At 44.3% G+C, this 18,123-nt stretch overlaps 1 protein-coding gene across 17 annotated transcripts in view; it reads right to left on the reverse strand.

Annotated features, from left to right (window-relative positions):
* Nucleotides 1-879: 879 nt before the first annotated feature.
* The window catches only part of NEXMIF (neurite extension and migration factor), a 226,612-nt gene continuing 209,368 nt past the window's right edge, over nucleotides 880-18,123 (reverse strand). For all 17 annotated transcript variants that reach the window (XM_039487169.1, XM_039487175.1, XM_039487178.1 and 14 more), the window contains 2 exons: nucleotides 14,722-14,846; nucleotides 880-5,939 (listed from right to left, as the gene is read on the reverse strand). In XM_039487169.1, coding sequence (XP_039343103.1) covers nucleotides 1,642-5,939; nucleotides 14,722-14,797 — 4,374 coding nt within the window. In that variant the 5' untranslated portion in view covers nucleotides 14,798-14,846 and the 3' untranslated portion in view covers nucleotides 880-1,641. The remainder of the gene's footprint in view (nucleotides 5,940-14,721; nucleotides 14,847-18,123) is intronic.

Here is an 18,123-nt window from a genome sequence, read left to right on the forward strand (position 1 = left end):
ACCACTTAGAAAACACCAAAGCTGTGATATGAGAGCACTTCTGACAGGATCAGCATAAAAATGTTTAAGAAACTTTTCAAATAAAAGTAAATAGCAATAAATGTATGAAATGTAGTAGTTCTAATTTTATAACTATTTTAGAATTTATCCCAGGTTATTATAAAATATATAAAACTGAGATACAAAGTATCAGCAATATAACTTTGCACTTTAAATGATCTTCAGCTACAGGTTTTGCTTTAAGAAAACAGACACTTGAAAAGCAGCTGTTCTGTAGTCTCTAAATGCAGACACTTGAGTCCCTGTCAAACTTACCTTGAGTGATTTTCTGAATTCCTCCAACATTTCAACTTTCTCCTATAATGAAACTCAAAATTTCATCATTATGGTTTTTTTGCTCATGTTTCTAAAGAAAGGACATTAACATTTCCCAGCTTCAGTTTTAAAGTTCCTTTTTTTTTTTTTTTTTTTTTTTGTGAGCTTTAAACCACAGGGCAAATCCATGAAATGAGGTAAGTAAATTTGGCACACTTTTAGTTATGTCCATAAAACTTTTGGTAAGTTGTATAAGTGAACAACATCATTTTCACTGTGAGTTACAGGTGCTTTCAAAGGGGTGGTTAATACATAATCACTGGAATGTTTATAGTAAATCAAAAGGCATAGTTCCAGAAAACACTCACAACCCAATGTTGATAGAGAAGTAAAAATATGTACAATACAGTCACTTGTTCATAGTTTGGCACAATTTTTGTTGTTGATGTGGGTAATAGTGCATAAACTACTGTACAACAGTATGACTTTCAAAAGTCTTTCACAGAGAATACCAGATTAGGTTTGCTTTCAAAGAATAAATTCCCACAATTTCAAACTCTTCATTTCAGCACTTACATTTCAACATACCACAAGGCATATTTTGAAAGAAACAAACAAAAACCAAAAAAACCAAACATCAAATGTCTTTCTAGAAAAAGGAGTCTCTTCTTCAAACACAGGTAAAACCAAAAATGTTGTTTCTGCTTTAAGAAGAATGTAGTCTGATTCCCTGCAGAAAAATCAAACATTTTATGCCATCTTAGTTAGCTTGTGTGGAGTCACCACAACAGGATCATATGCTCTAAACTCTGATACAGTAGATGAAGCTTTATGATACAGGTTATGATATAAACAGCAGAGGGGGCTAGAAAGCACTCAAAATTGCCACATGAAGCTCAATTATGAATGAGTTTTCATTTTCAAACTAAAGAGCCTTTAGTTAGATATCTTGGCTTTTGGATGCATAACTTCTTTTTTGTGTTTTGTTTTATACAAAATGTTCAAAAAAAAGTCTTTCCTTTTCAAAATCATTAAAAAGAGCATGTAATTGTTTTTTTTTCAATAAATAAGTAATTAAAAACTGAAGAAGCCAAACAGCAGAAAAGAGAAGCCTTGTTAGTTTTTTAACCCCAGCCAAGCCAGAAAATGGGTCATTCTTTTAGGTAGCTTGCAAGTAATAAGTATTTTCATGCACTTAAAAAAAATTGTAAAAGGGGAATGTCTCTTTCATGCAACTCTTGCTTTCAGGAAGGAAAAAATGAGGAACAGCGGGCTTAGCAGGTAGTAGGAAAGTTAAGGATGCATTCCAGCCAGTTTGGTGCAGCATTACCTCAGTTTTTCAAAAGAAGCTGTCACAGATGGGTCCTTATGGGTCTGTTCACGGTCTGTTCGCTTTACTTTACAGTTCTCATCCCTCAGTGATTTAGAACTTGATTTATGACGGTACAGCTTTTTATGGGTAGGTCCATTATTGCCTAAAGTGCTCAGGTTACTATAGCTTTTATCAAAAAAGGGAGAGTGAATGTCTATATTGTACCCAGTTGAACAGTTGGGGCGACTGGGATCACAAGTTGTGGCTTTGCCATTATTTTTGCTTGAGCCCTTGTTGCTTGACTTGTGATTCTTCGCAGTTCCCGGGGAATTACCATTTCCCTTTTTCTTGGACTCTTGTGATGTCCCTGCCAAAATTTTAAGAGTTTTCAATTTCAGGCTGTTAGATTCAGGCGACCGGAATATATCTGGGACGCTGTTATGGCCTACAGGCCCCCACAAGGGTTCGATTGAGGCCATCATAAATCTCTGAACATCTGCCATTCCAGATGCAATGTTAGATAAAATATTGGAAGGTTCCTCAAATTCCCTTTGATCATCATCAAGGAGGTTGTTAGTGTTTGCTATACTAGTTTCAGACCAGCCTGTACTATTGTCTTTTCTTAGTGACCATTCACCAGATAGTCCATTATGTTTCCCTATCTTTACAGAGGTTGGGCTGCGGTGCTGAATGCATTCAGCTAATGCCTTTGTTGTTGAGGCTGTATTATTTAACTGATTGACTGTCCTGCTGCCAACTGCTTGAGCCTTTTCACCATTGACTCCAGCTGCATTTTTCCCTTTCCTTGTTGACTTGGGAGTCTGCCTGGAATTCTTATTTTGTGGTTTATCAGTTCCTTTGTTAGTTTTAGGAGATTTTTTCCTAGTGTTTTTCTGGGGAGAACTTTGGTTTGTACCTACATTCTTGCTGGATGAACTTTTCCTCTTAGATTTTGACACTTTGCTATTGGCGCTAATTTGACCAGATGGCTCATTAAATGTTGACAAGCATGGACTTTTTTCAAGGAGGCTAACAGAATCTTCATCATTGAACATATGGAACTGAAACTGATGATTATTTAAAGTAAACCCATTATCTGCCTGATCTTGGGTCTGGAGAACCCCACAGTTCCACTTGACCTTATCAGTATTGCTTAGCACAGTCTGAGTAGTCTCCTGAAAACCTTTCAGATTGCCTAGCGATTTGGTATCTGACACAGTTATCTGAGGGGAAAGGTTGGGGGTGTCAGGAGGAGACATTTCCGAAAGCGATGACTGACGGAACTTATCAGGTGTGAAGTTGGAGATATCTAAAAGGTCCGTAGACTCTTTCAAAGGGGTTATTTCATCTATGCTTTGTTGGATCACTAGCTTGGGACTGCAGTGGGCCAAGAAATCATCATTAATATCATCTTCGCCGTCCTTTTCACAAGACTTTAGACTTAAAGAACTGTAATTGCTCGAACTAACTGACAATGAGCCCACTGAATCAAAACTAATGAGTCTGCCATCATCTGTACTTAGTGTACCTCGTTGGAAATGAAAGCGCCCCTCTCCATTATTAAAATGACATGACTGATAAGAATCATCAGACTGCACTTGTTGGTTATCCGGCACATATTTTTTTTGGTATAGCAATTTGCTGCTATTCAGATTTACTTGACTGTATCCAGAGGCTGGGAGGTTGTCTGCTCCTGCTGAGCCACCAAACTCATTTGATAATGCAGAAGCCTCCCTCATGTCACTTGCAAATTCCTGATGGTTGCTGTTGGCAGCCTTGTTTGCTGGCCACATGCTATTGAAGTTGCTCTGCTCAATTTCTAAGTGGCCAGGTGACTGCTGCAGTTCAGATTCAGAAGGCGGGGACAGCACACAACTCTGGGCTGTCTGCAGAGCAGAGAACTGCTTTTCTGCCTGAACAATGCTAGGGAGGGAATGCTGCTGTTCAGCGGGATGCTGGGTGAAGTATGAGATACCAGTGTTACTTGACAAATCAGAAGCATCTAACAATGTCTGCAGATACCCACCGGGAATCAGGGGTACATTGGTGGTGATATTAGCAGGTGGTAGAGGCTTGTCTGGAGAGCAGGTGGCTGGCAGGAAAGTAGAATTTTTAGCAACCTTATCCTCATGGCACTCAGAAATATGGGAGCTGTCTGAAGCACAAGGAATATTTTCATCCTTCAAACTAGCTGCTGTGTCCTGATTTTCCAAAGCAGGGGAGATTTCTTCCGTATTTGTGGCAGCTTTGATTTTCTTGCATTTCAACCGGGCTTCACTTTTGAATTTGATTCGGCGTAGCACTTTCCTCTCTGTCCCCTTATATTCCCTTTCCTGTGATTTGTACTTCACTGAGGCAATGCCTGTGATGTCATTTAAATGTAATCCGTTTGCACAGCTGGGGGTAGCGATGGCTAATGTCTGCATCCCTTTCAGGCCTGCATCCTCTTTACTGCTGCAAGGCTGCTTCTGATCAGAGGAGCAGGAACCCAGTTTGTTCACTGATTGCTCAATGGCTTTAATTCTTTGAATCCTGTGCCTGTTTGCTAGTTTGCATTTTCGCTTTCTCGGGTGAGGGAGGAATGAGACATCCGAGCCATTAAGATAGAAATTCTGTTTGTGATAGAGAGACGACCTAAGATAATCCATCCGGCTCTGCTGCCTCTCTTGCCAGAAGCCCTTCAGTGGGGCCAGTTTTTCATACTTGCTGAGCAGTTCCTCACTTAGGGTAACAGTTGTCTCATTGGCATCGACTTTACTGAGCTTCACCAGCATATGCTTCTCCCCTTTAAATCTGTTAATGATGATGTACTTGATGATAACCGGGGGCTCCTTGCGAGAGACTTTTCGCCTTTTCTTGGGGCACCATTCATCGTCATCTTCCTCTTTGGGTCCATCCGGGAGCCACTCTTTCTTATCCAGAATCTTCTCACTCTCAATGGAATCCACATCGTACAAATAATCATCGCTGTATCGCACTTTCCTCTTTGCCCGCAGCCCATAGTTCTGCTGTATGAAGGAACTGGAATGTTCCCTGGACAGATACCTGCTACAGTCCTTTATATCCCGCAGCACATCATCCGAGGACTCCGTGCAGGTGCTGTCATCACTGAACTCCCCAGAGTCCTCTGTGGAATTCACAGAGTCCAAGAAGTGGCTCCTTTTAGAGCCTATATACTGTACCACCTCTGTACTGTTGCAAGTTTTATTTAAGGCAGCTTTCTCCTCCTCCTCCCCATCCTCCTCCTCTCCATCCTCCTCTTCCTCCCCCCAAATGATGCCCTCTTCGGATTTGAATTGGGAAGGGTCAGCACCACCACCAGCCCCCCTCTTCAGGGTGCTCTTGCTGTCTCTTTTAGTGCAGTTGCCAAACACGCTGGGAAAGAAGTTGAACTGGGCATCCTCTTGCAGGGCATTGGTCTTCTCCCTCACGTTGTCTTGGAAAGATTCATATCTAATCTTTAAGGAGCAGACGTCACTTCCCAAGGTTGAATCATCATCATCAAACATGTAATTATCCACATCTTCCTCAGAAAACAGGTTTACAGAAAGCTCATTTTTGGAGCAAAGGTCAAGCAGCTCTATTTTACTTTCACTAATGAAAGATTCGAAATAGCCCCACTCCTGGTTGGGATTTGTTAGCAAAGGTTCCTCACCATTGCATTTGTCTGATAGTAATCCCTCGTAATAATTTTTCTGAGTGGGGTCCTCTGAATCACTGTCAGATTTCTCTGCATCTCTTTTGTCTGCTGCCCTCGATTTATGCATAGGGAAGCTTAAAAGCTGGTCTGAAAGCAGTTGATCCCCATATCTCATGGTTTCTCCTGTGCTCATGCAGTGAATCCCTATATCAGAGACTGAACAGGTGTCATAATCCCTATTTATATCACCCACTTTCAAGCTTATTCCCGGCTCTGCATCAATGCCGTCCTTTGATTCAATAAAGCAGCCTAGACAGGTCCGGCTTGGCTGCATCAAGCAGTCACCAGTCAGAGCTGACATGCCTCCGGGCTCCATAATTGTGAATGGAGCCTTCTCACAATCGCCTGGCAGAGACCAGGAGCTCATGCCCTTTGTAACACAAGATGTAAGAGAAATAGCATGTGCGGACGAGTCATCTGAAGTGTGCTCAGGTACATCAGTGAGTCTCAGAGGAGAAGGAGGGCTCAACAAACAGGGCTTCTTTGAAGTCAGAGGAGGCAGCACTCGGTGGCACACTTGATTTTCCTTCTGAGCTATTGTCAAGGCTGAAAATGTAACCGCAGCATCTGCAGCAGTGCAAGGCTTCTCATCACTGTCTGGGTCATGTGATTCTGGAGGAATTGAAAGAAAAAGGGAGAGTGGAAGGGAGGGAAAAAGAGAAAGAGTTAATTTAAGAACATTGGGATTCTAATCTGACTCTTTTCCCCTCCTCTTGCTATATTTTGGGAGATGACTTTTGCAAACAAATAAATAATTTGAAAAACAGCAGTGTTTTGCTTACAAGACTGCAATGTTTAATTTGTGTAACTAATTGATTTTGTGATGTACAAAAAATACAAATGTACTACCCCTTGTAGCCTCCTTGCACATGAACAAGGTTATATTTAAAATACATTGATACTTGTTTTAAAAAAATTACATGTTGCTAAGTGGATACCATTATGTCAAAGCTGGGTAAAATGTAGGCTGTAAAAAAAAAAATTCGAAGTTTAATAGAAATGTTCCTATTAACATTTTTTAAAATGTAACTGCAATGGAAATAGGTACTTAAATAAATATCTTGCAGATATGGGTTGCAAACACATCTGCGAATTGTCAGTGCTCAAGAGTTAGAAGTTACCCTGATTTAAAACTGGCATTGTTCAAGCTGAAAGAAATGCAAAAAGTAAAACAAATGCTATATAGAAATAAAAGTAAATTAGATTTTAAAAATTCTTTTCATTTTTGTAATCAATAAGATTCTTTTATAGCGACATAGGTAAGGAATTATTTTAAATAAGATTTTTAATCTGAGTCCCTTTAAAAAAAATTATAAATATAGACCTTTGATATCTAGAGAGAATTTAATTTTTTGCATCTTTGAGCATGCACTGATATCTGAGTAAGAAGAAAAAATATATATATACACACACACAAAATGAATGGTCTCTTCTATTAATGTGGAGACAGATTCTGATACCCTTTCTCATGTTCAGTCATCACTTACATTTTAGGTAAGTCTACTGGAATCAAATAGACTACTCAAGGCATAAAGGTCTACTCAACACTAGTGAGGGTGGCAGAATCTGACCCATATTGAAGTACCAAATACAAAAAGACGTAACCGACAATGCGTCTATAAAAAATTTGTGAGTCTAGTGGAAATGGTTCAAAGTGCCACGAATAGGACAAACACTGTAAAAGGACTGATGCATATGGAAAGATCTGACATCCATGCAATCTACTACAGTCACCTTTATCAAGAGTATTTATTTTACACTGAAACTGATGAGAAACAACTAATTTAATATATTTATGCCAATTTACACTAGCTGAAGATCTAGCCCATAATGTGTTTATGTAAACACCCACAGAGTTATACAATACAATATAAAGTAAAGAACAAATGTGTTACTGCACTGTTAATGAGGAGAAAACTAGGACACAAAAGTCAAGAAACTCAGAAGATGAAGGTTTTCAAGGCAGCACGAACTTAGGCACATCACACATTGAACATTTATTTAGTAACATAGGCAAAATTCTGGGGCTGTTGGAAGGTCCACAGTGCAGGGGTTAAGATATGAATCTCCATATCCCCCTGCACTCCCTGCAGACTAGCTCTGCAGTGACTCTGGGTATGTCTACACTTAAAACACTGCAGTGGCACAACTGCACTTCTGTAGCACTTCAGTGTAGACACTACCTACGCGGATGGGAGGGGTTCTCCCATCGGCACAGGTAATCCACCTTCCCGAGAGGCAGTAGCCCGGTCAACAGAAGAATTCTTCCATCAACCTAGAACTGGTCTACGTCAGGGGCTAGGTCGATATACTACATCTCTCAGGCCTGGTCCACACTAAAAAGGGGGTTCGAATTAGGGTACGCAAATTCAGCTACGGGAATAGTGTAGCTGAATTCGAAGTACCCTAATTCGAACTACTCACCCGTCCAGACGCGGCGGGGTCGAACTCCGCGGCTCCCCCGTCGACTCCACCACCGCCGTTTGCAGTGGTGGAGTACTGGAGTCAACCGCGGCGCTTCCGGAGTTCGAACTATCGCGTCTAGATCAGATGCGATAGTTCGAACTCCGAGAAGTCGAACTCACCGCCTCGACCCGCGCGGTGAGTATGGACCTGCCCTTAGAGGTGTGGATTTTTCACACCTTGAGAGACGTAGCTGTCCCAAAGTAAATTCCTAGTGCAGACCAGGCCTCTGTCTGCAGGTACCTTGAGGAAGAAGTATGGCCAGGGGATCTCCCATTCTATGGATCTATTGATATACAAAAATCTCTAGGGAGAACAGTAGCCTGTGGCTAATATTCCTGCCAACATCCTGCAGTAATGGCCTTAGGAGCTCTGCTGAGCCAACAACTGCAGGATGGGGTTGAGGGTTCTGGACCTCAGGGCAGGTCTACCCTGAAAACTTACATCGGCATAGCTGTGTCTCTGACCTAGCCTTCGGTGTAGACAGCACAAGGTCAACAGAGGAATTCTTCCATCAACGTAGCTACCACTTCTTGGGGAGGTGGATTAACTACAGCGACAGGAGAACCCCTACCCCTTTGCCATTGTGAGGGTCTACACTGATGTGCTACAGTGGCGCAGCTGCAGCTGTGAAACTCAGTGTAAAACTGGTATGGGATCAGAATCAGGCTCAAAGAGCTTAAGGCAGCTCCACACGATTGGCAGTCTTAAGGGCTGAGCCACCTTTAGCTTTAAAGCCATAAGCAGGTACGGGCAACCTAAAGCTAAGGCGATTCGGCATGCACCCCACCTTCCAAGTAACGCTACCTTCGGGGCCCTGTGAAAATGGATATGTTTTACACACACACAGGCACATTACACTCCACCTTTAAACATATATCGCTTTAAAGCTACTGAACTGGCTTCCCTGAAATGTGGTTCACTTTTCCTTTTTCAGAGAGGACTAAAAAACAACTTTGAGTTCCTCACTTGAGCCATTTTTGAGTTTGAGGGTGCAAACATTTCTACTGGATTATATGGGATTATATACGCATCTTTTGGGCCAGCTCCCTTAACTTTCAAAACAAATGAACAAATTCAGCTCCAACTTAAAAAAAAAAAATTAACTTTGAGCTGACAGCATGGGAAATTGAGGCCCAAAGGAATATGTCTGTGAAAGTTACAAGGACATGAACAAGGGGAGTTAAAATGACAACGAGAACTCGGTCTTAAAACATTCACTACCAACTATACAATCTCCATTTTTTAGATCTACACCTGTAAAAATGAGCTTGTCTTCTGTGAGGTGCAAATCCTGAAAAATGGATTTTCCAGGGACTGTATGGTGCTAAAGTCAAGATCATATTCAATTAAAAGGTGTATTTACCCAATGGACTGTAGTGGCTTCAATGAACAGAGTGGCTAAGAGCCAAGAAGAGCATTTCAGACTTACCTATGGATTTTCCAGCTTTTGTCAGTTTTTGGCACAATTTTAACATTATTTCAGTATTTTATGGTAACATGTTAACTCAAAAGCTGAGTGAAAACACAGTAGCCCAAATACTCATCTCTAGCCAAGGAGAGTGCAGTATAGCTGCGGAAAGGGAGGAGTGCAAAAGGGGCCTCCTTTGCACTCCCCAAGTTCTCAGCCTGTTTCATGCCAGGCCAATCCCTAGCTGTAAATTAGAGCACCTAAAGGCTACTCTAAATTACACTGGATGCCAGTGTCCCCAACAGGTCAGTAAAGCAGTGAGGGATTGGTAGAAGATAGAGAAGCCCTGGCTACCACCATAATGACCATGCAAACATAAGAACGGCCATACTGGGTCAGACCAATGGTCCATCTAGACCAAAATCCTATCTTCTGACAGTGGCCAATGCCAAAGGCTTCAAAGCGAATGAACAGAAAAGGGCAATCATTGAATGATCCATCCGCTGTCATCCACTCCCAGCTTCTGGCAGTCAGAGGCTAGTGATACCCAGAGCATGGGATCGCATCCCTAACCATCTTGGCTAATAGCCATTGATGGATCTCTCCTCCATGAACTTACTTAATTCTTTTTTGAACTGTGTTATAGTTTTGGCCTTCACAACATCCCCTGGCAATGAGTTCCACAGGTTGACTGTGTGTTGTGTGAAGAAGTACTTCCTTTTGTTTGTTTTAAACCTGCTGCCCATCATTTTCATTGGGTGATCCATGGTTCTTGTGAAGGAATATACATTACTTTCTTACTCACTTTCGCCACGCCATCCATGATTTTATATACCTCTATCATATCCCCCCCTTAACTGTCTCTTTTCCAAGCTGAAAAGTCCTAGTCTTTTTAATCGCTCCTCATATGGAAGCTGTTCCACACCCTTAATCATTTTTATTGCCTCTCTCTGTACCATTTCCAATTCTAATATATCTTTTTTGAGATGGTGCAAACAGAACTACACACAGTATTCAAGGTGTGGGCATACCATGGATTTTTATAGTGGCATTATGATATTTTCTATCATATTATCTCTCCCTTTCCTAATGGTTCCTAACATTGTTATCGCTTTTTTGACTGCTGCTGTATATTGAGCATATGTTTTCAGAGAACTATCCACAATGACTCCAAAATCTCTCTCTTAAGTGGTAACAGCTAATTTAGATCCCATCATTTTAAACATGTAGTTGGGATTCTGTTTTCTAATGCGCATTACTTTGCATTTATCAACAGAGCCCTGCAAATCTGTGGATATCCGCAGACTATGTTTGCAGATCGCAGATCAGATGCGGATCCAAATGCGCAGGGCCCTGTTTATCAACATTGAATTTCATCTGCCATTTTGTTGCCCAGTCAGCCAGTTTTGTGAGATTCCTTTGTAACTCTTCACAGTCATCTTTGGACTTAACTATCTTGAGTAATTTTGTATCATCTGCAAATTTTGCCACCTCACTGTTTACCCCTTTTTCCAGATCATTTATGAATATACTGAACAGCCCTGGTCCCAATACAGATCCTTGGGGGACCCCATTATTTACCTCTCTCAACTGTGAGACCTGACCATTTATTCCTACTCTTTATTTCCTACCTTCTAAACAATTACTGATCCATGACAGGACCCTCCCTCCTATCCCAAGACTACTTACATTGCTTAAGAGCCTTCGGTGAGGGATACTGTCAAAGGCTTTTTGAAAGACCAGTCACCTGGTACAGAAGCTGATTTAAGTGGTGATACGTTACATACAACACTTAGTAGTTCTGCAATTTCATATCCGAGTTCCTTCGGAAGGGAGATGATGATGGCATAAGAACTGCCATGCTGACTCTAAGTCACAATCCCCTACACCAGCGGTGGCCAACCTGAGCCTGAGGAAGAGCCAGAATTTACCAGCGTAAATTGCCATCAGCTCCCCAACCCGGCTCCCAGTGCCTCCCACCCACCGGCAGCCCCACCGATCAGCGCCTCCTCCTCCCTTCCCGCACCTCCCGATCAGCTGTTTTGTGGTGTGCAGGAGGCTCTGGGGGATAGCGGGGAGGAGGCTCAGGGGAGGGGGCGGGAAGAGGTGGAGTGGGGGCAGGGCCTGTGGCAGAGCCGGGGGTTGAGCAATGAGCATCCCCCGGCACATTAGAAAGTTGGCGCCTGCAGCTCCAGCCCCGGAGTCGGTGCCTATACAAGGAGACGCATATTAACTTCTGAAGAGCCGCATGTGGCTCCGGAGCCACAGGTTGGCCACCCCTGCCCTACACTATAGTGATCCTCACATGGCCAGAGACACTGCCGTCAGCACATAACCCGCTTTTGGTTCAGCATCAAGTGACTGCACAGCACTGGAAGATCTGGGCCAAAACCTTTAGAAAATTCACTACTATACTACAGTATTTAATTAAGACATTTTCCTATTTCTGTTTGTTTAACTGCATTTCATGGAAGTTGTATCAGATTCTACAAATCAAATCAGTTTCTATTGACAAGGTAACCATTGATTCTGCTTGGTAGCAGTAGATTAGGCACAGGCATAATGGCCAGGAAATCTCTTTGTAGCTCTAGCAACTGTCACCCACTATTACTTTACAGCCTGTTTGCAGGTATCTGATAAAGAATAAGATTGGCTGAAACTGACAGATATATTCTGAATTCTGTCATGCTGGCAATCACAAATGTGTGTTTCATTTCTCACTTCTCTGTCAGGTAACACCAGTGCTGTTCACCTATACATCTGGAGTTACTCTGGATTTATAGCTGTGGGGAAGAGAAGAGAATTTGCACCTACAGACTTATGTTATAACACAACTACCAAATTCATTTTGATAGGGTACAAGGATCCAAGCCTACAACACCTCACAGGATTGGGCCCTCAAAGATCCAATACGATCAAATATCAACAGTCAGTAGAATTGAAGGGCTAATAACAATTTTAAACAGAAACATGCAATTAACCATGTATGTTTAAATAATTTTTTAGAGATTTAAACATTCTGCAAAGAATGAAAATGCCAGTTTCTGTCGCAGTGCTAGGAACTTGAAATCTAAATGACTTCAGCAAATGCTCAGAGGAATTTTTATTTGAATCACAGAATCAGAACTGGAAGGGACCTCAAGAGATCGTCTAGTCCAATCCCCTACACTCGTGGCAGGACTAATTATATAGACCATTCCTGACAGGTGTGTGTCTAACCCGTTCTTAAAAATCTCCAGTGATGGGATTTTACAACAGGGGCAGGCAAACATTTTGGCCTGAGGGCCGCATCGGATTTCCGAAATTGTATGGAGGGCCAGTTAGGACGGGCTGTGCTTCCCCAAACAGCCAGGCATGGCCTGGCCCCCTATCCAACCCGCCCTGGTTCTTGCCCCTTGATGGACCCCCCCGGGACTCCTGCCCCATCCAACCCCCCCATTCCCTGTCCCCTGACAACTCCCCGGGACCCCTGCCCCATCCACCCCTCCCTGTCCCCTGACTGCCCCCTGCCACCCAATCTAACCCCCACTCTCCTTCCTGACTGCCTCCCTGGGACCTCTGCCCCCATCCAACCCCCCTGTTCCCCACCCTCTGATCACCCCAACCCCTATCCACACCCCTGACCACCACACCGAACTCCCCTACCCTCTATGCAATTCCCCCACTCCCTGCCCCCTTACCGCGCTGCCTGGAGCACTGGTGGCTGGCGGCGCAGAGCGCCAGGACAGGCAGCTGTGCCGCCCGGCTGGAGCCAGCCACGCCACCGCGCAGCACAGAGCACTGGGTCAGGCTGCGGCTCTGCTGCTGTACTGCCCGGCCCGGCAAGAGCTCACAGCCCCACCACCCAGAGCATTGCGCTGGCAGCACAGTGAGCTGAGGCTGTGGGGGAGGGGGAACAGCAGGGGAGGGGCCGAGCCTCCCAGGCCAGGAGCTCAGGGACCAGGTAGGAGGGTCCCGGGGACCGGATGTGACCCACAGGCCGTAGTTTGCCGACCTCTGGTCTACAACCTCCCTAGGCAATTTATTCCAGTGCTTCACCACCGTGACAGGTGCGAAGTTTTTCCTAATGTCCAACCTGAACCTCCCTTGCTGCAATTTAACCCATTGCTTCTTGTCCTATCCTCAGAGGTTAAGAAAAACTATTTTTCTTCCCGCTCCTTGTAACAATCTTTTACATGCTTGAAAACTGTTATCACGTCCCCTCTCAGTCTTCTCTTTTCCAGACTAAACAAACCCACTTTTTTCAATCTTCCCTCACAGGTCATGTTTTCTAGACCTTTAATCATTGTTGTTGCTCTTCTCTGGACTCTCTCCAGTTTGTCCACATCCTTCCTGAAATGTGGCACCCAGAACTGTACACAGTACTCCAGTTAAGGCCTAATCAGCGCAGGGGAGAGCGGAAGAATTACTTCTCGTGTCTTGCTTACAACACCCCTGTTAATACATCCCAGAATGATGTTTGCTTTTTTTGCAACAGCGTTACGCTGTTGACTCATGTTTAGCTTGTGGTCCACTATGACCCCCCAGATCCCTTTCCGCAGTACTCCTTCCTGGGCAGTCATTTCCCATTTTGTATGTGTGCAACTGATTGTTCCTTCCTAAGTGGAGTACTTTGCATTTGTCCTTATTGAATTTCATCCTGTTTACTTATGACCATTTCTCCTGTTTGTCCAGATCATTTTGAATTATAATCCTATCCTCCAAAGCACTTGCAACCCCTCCCAGTCTGGTATCATCCACAAACTTTATAAGTGTACTCTCTATGTGATTATCTAAATCATTGATTAAGATATTCAACAGAACCAGACCCAGAACTGATTCCTGCAGGACCCCACTTGTTATGCCCTTCCAGCCTAACTGTGAACCACTGATAACTGCTCTCTGGGAATGGTTTTCCAACCAGTTATGCACCTACCTTATAGAAACTCCATCAGGTTTGCAGGCAAGCATAGAACTGAAGAATACTTTTAATTAGTTATTGCTGTTGAAAGAACTATGGAGCAGTTGAAAATGACCAGAAACAAAACTAAATGCAGGAAATTTTGGGCATGTTCCTGAAAGATGCCAATTATTTTCCACTGATTTCAATGGGAGTTGAAATTACTCAGCAGTTCTCAGGATCATGACTTTACCGGTAGCATGTGTTTATGCACAGAAGAGGTGCCTAGAATTCTAATGTGATCTTGGGACAGCAAGTTGGAGGGGCCATGCTGCCAAAATGGTCACAACAGCATGTGCAGTAACAAAAAACAAACTAAAAAAAAATAAAAATCACAATTCAGATCTGTGTGTGTGTGGGCATGCACATATGTGTGGGGAAAAAGCAGCAGTTGTTGCTTAGGGTTTAAAAACTGAAGATTCGTAGCTGCAGCAACATATTTGCACAAAATATCCATCTGCCCCACTGCTCTATATTTTGAAGATGTCTGCAAAACTCAGAAATTAAATACATGAACTAGGAAAATAGGTTGGCTTGCTGTTATCACTGCTGCTTCGTGTGCTGTAATTAGGTTTCCTTACCATTTTCTTTCACCCCATTAATCAGGATAGTTTCATGGTCTTCTGAGGCACAATCCTTATCTTGTTGGTCATCCATCAATTTAACCTCTTATTGTTCATTCCATGCCCTGCTGCATCTGGCCAACCTGTACATTTCCAAAAACATAATTACAGTCATTAAAATTCCTGAAATAAGCTCACAGAACTGTGAATAAAAGAAAAAAACATTACACACACCTACTAACCCTGTTTAGGAGGACAAACACTATTTATTATAACAAAGTAGCTATCATATTTTCACTCTTCTATTCCAAAAGCTCCCCCAGTCCAATGTATTTCAATGGAGTTAAAAAGAGATGTCTCCATTTTCTTCCCAAAAGAATAACAAGCATCAGTAACACCATTTCTTTGCATTTGTTGAGGAATTTTTCACTACCCTCAAGAATTTTACTTCAGTGCAAATCCAACTTTCAGTGGCTCCCCAGAGAGGATGACTTGGTTAAAATGCGACTCCCAGCTTATGGATACCGACACCATTCCCAACGCCTCAGTCCATTGCTGTGGCTGCCAAAATGTTTCATTCTGTGGGCCACGGAGGCCAGTAAAAGATCTATTGACATATTTTAATCAAAGAGACTCCCTTTATTTTTAGTAAAATTTCCCAGTCATAAACTATGTATCATTTAGAGTATTTGCATGTAACTTTAGGAAGATTAACTTTTAAGTATGACAGATGCTCTACATTTTCCAGTTACAGGCTGCTTAATAATGTCTCCTGCCTGTTAAACATGTGTTCAGGAGATACACAGTCTAAAGTAGTAAGTGAGCCAGCTTGACTTCTTTGGAATGGGCCGCTTGCTGCGTGACGAATCTTTGGTGGGAGGAGTACTGCAGTTTGGTAAGGAGCTTAAACACATCATGGATTGACATTAAACAAATCCATTCTGTCCATCTCTTGTGGTTTTCTGGGTGGAAGAAATGTGCAATGATCATTCATTTCAAATAACCACAGGTTAGGGTTGCCAACTTTCTAATCGCACAAAACCGAACACCCCTGCCCCACCCCTTTCCTGAGGCCCCACCTCCTGCCCTGAAGCCCCACCCACCACTCACTACATTCCCCCTCCCCTCAGTGGCTCGCTCTCCCTCACCTTCACTCACTTTCACTGGGGCAGGGGTTTGGGGTGCAGGCTTTGGGCTGGGGATGAGGCATTTGGGGTGCAGGAGGGGGCTCTGGGTTTGGGGCAGGGTCTCAGGGATGGGGGTGCGGGCTTACCTCGGGCGGCTCCCAGTCAGCAGTGCAGCAGGGCTAAGGCAGGCTTCCTACTTGTCCTGGCTCTGCACAGTGCCCCAGAAACAGTCAGCAGGTCCAGCTTCTAGGTGGAGGTGCACAAGTGGCTCTGCGCGGCTCTCACCCGCAAGCACCTCCCCCCCCGCTCCCATTGGCCATGATTCTCAGCCAATGGGAGTGCCGAGCTGGTGCTCAGGGCAGGGGCAGTGTGCAGAGCCATGTGACCCCCCTTGTTAGGAGCCAGACCTGCTGACCGCTTCTGGGGCGCAGCACGGTGCCAGGACAGGTAGGGACTAGCCTTCCTTAGACCCGCAGCACTGCCAACTGGACTTTTAACAGCCCAGTTAGCAGTGCTGACCAGAGCTGCCAGGATCCCTTTTCAACTGAGTGTTCCAGTCTAAATCCGGACACCAGGCAACCCTACCACAGCTGAATATAGTTGGATGACTGCACATTTGGCTATCCACACCTCACATATTTGAACTGCTTGCTTGCTCATTTCAAAGCACCACAAATATGTATGTGCGTGTGGATGATCTCACATTCTGATCAGGTATTGAGAATGCTGCACGCTGTAATAAATGCCCCTATTTATTTGAATCTGCCATCATCTCTGGTGTGTAGTGGTGATTCTCTAACTTGCACAGGGGCCAGTCGGCACAGGATGGAGAAGCTGAAGCCAGCTCCCTGACAGCTAACCTCCACCCTGTCTGAGTACATTTTTCATTCACACTGCACACCACATTTCTCCAGAAAGAAAACACTGATACAGACACAAAGCACTGGCAAACTTGTACAGCTTTAAAAAGACACGACTACCACCACTGGGATTTAATTCAGGGGAGTACACGAACCACCATAAGAATGTTTTCTTAAAACGTTCCCACACCAAAATTCGGAACGTTTCCGCACACATTTGTTTCCTGCAGTTTTGTTCTACATCTTCCCATTGGCCCTACTAATGAGCTGTATGAAAGCTGCAGGCCACTGAATTGAGGGCTAAGATAACAAGGCAACATCTGAAACTGATTCTCCTGTTTAAACTTTCCATCAGTTGTTCTCCAAATCAGATCATCAAAAAAATCCAGAATGTGCTTTTCTTTCTATTTTGTAAACCAAGGGGATGCTCAACAAGTCTTATGTGGACTGGTATTCTTGGAGTGGAGGTAGCTGACTCCAAAGACAGAATATGGACAGACATGAAAGCAATATTCCCAGAGGTGAAAGTAAGCCGATACTGGCAAGGGCCGGTGCGCCGTACCGGAGCGGATCGGCTTCCCCTGGCAGCAATTTAAAGGGCTTGGGAGCCCCAGGCCCTTTAAAATCGTCCCCAGCCACCGCTACAGCCCCGGGCCCTTTAACTTGCCGCCGGAGCACTGCCACTGCTACCCCAGCGCTCCAGGGATGATTTAAAGGGCCCAGGATGATAGTGGCAGTGCCCCTGTCCGAGCCCCCGGCTGCTGCTGCTACCCCGGGGCTCCGGCAGCACCACTCAGGTGGCGATTTAAAGGGCTCAGGGCTCCCACTGCTGCTACCCTCTAGGGCCCTTTAAATCGCCACCCGAGCCCCGCCGCTGGAGCCCTGGGGTAGCGGCAGCGGGGCTCTGGTGGTGATTTAAAGGGCCAGGGGCTGCCGGCTGCCGCTACTGCAGCAGAGCCCCGGGCCCTTTAAAGCTCCGCCAGTGGCCGGAGCCCCCTCTGATGGTGATTTAAAGTGCCCGGGGCTCCACTGCGGTATTAGCAGCTGGAGCCCACACCCTTTAAATCACCCCCCGCCCTCCCAGCCACCTCTGCAGCTGGTAGCGCCGGGGGTGATTTAAAGGGCCCGGGGCTCCCAGCTGCTGCTACCACAGCCCCAGACCCGGGCCCTTTAAATCCTGATTTAAAGCACACAGGTATTTAAAGGCCCCACCTCTTCCGGTTGAGGCCCCGCCCCCTCCTAAGGACTCCGGAGTACCGGTAAGTCCTTTAAGTTACTTTCACCCCTGAATATTCCTGAGGTCAAGTTCTGTTGGACAGGCTCAGTGTTACTGTCTCACAAAGAATGTTCTCTAAATAGTATTCATCTCTCACAGCCTCTCTCTGTCCTATAGGCAATAATGATATTGCAATGTCTATAGAATCTTACTGTGT

Source organism: Mauremys reevesii, linkage group 9, assembly GCF_016161935.1.
Source record: "Mauremys reevesii isolate NIE-2019 linkage group 9, ASM1616193v1, whole genome shotgun sequence".
Taxonomy (NCBI): Eukaryota; Metazoa; Chordata; order Testudines; family Geoemydidae; genus Mauremys; species Mauremys reevesii.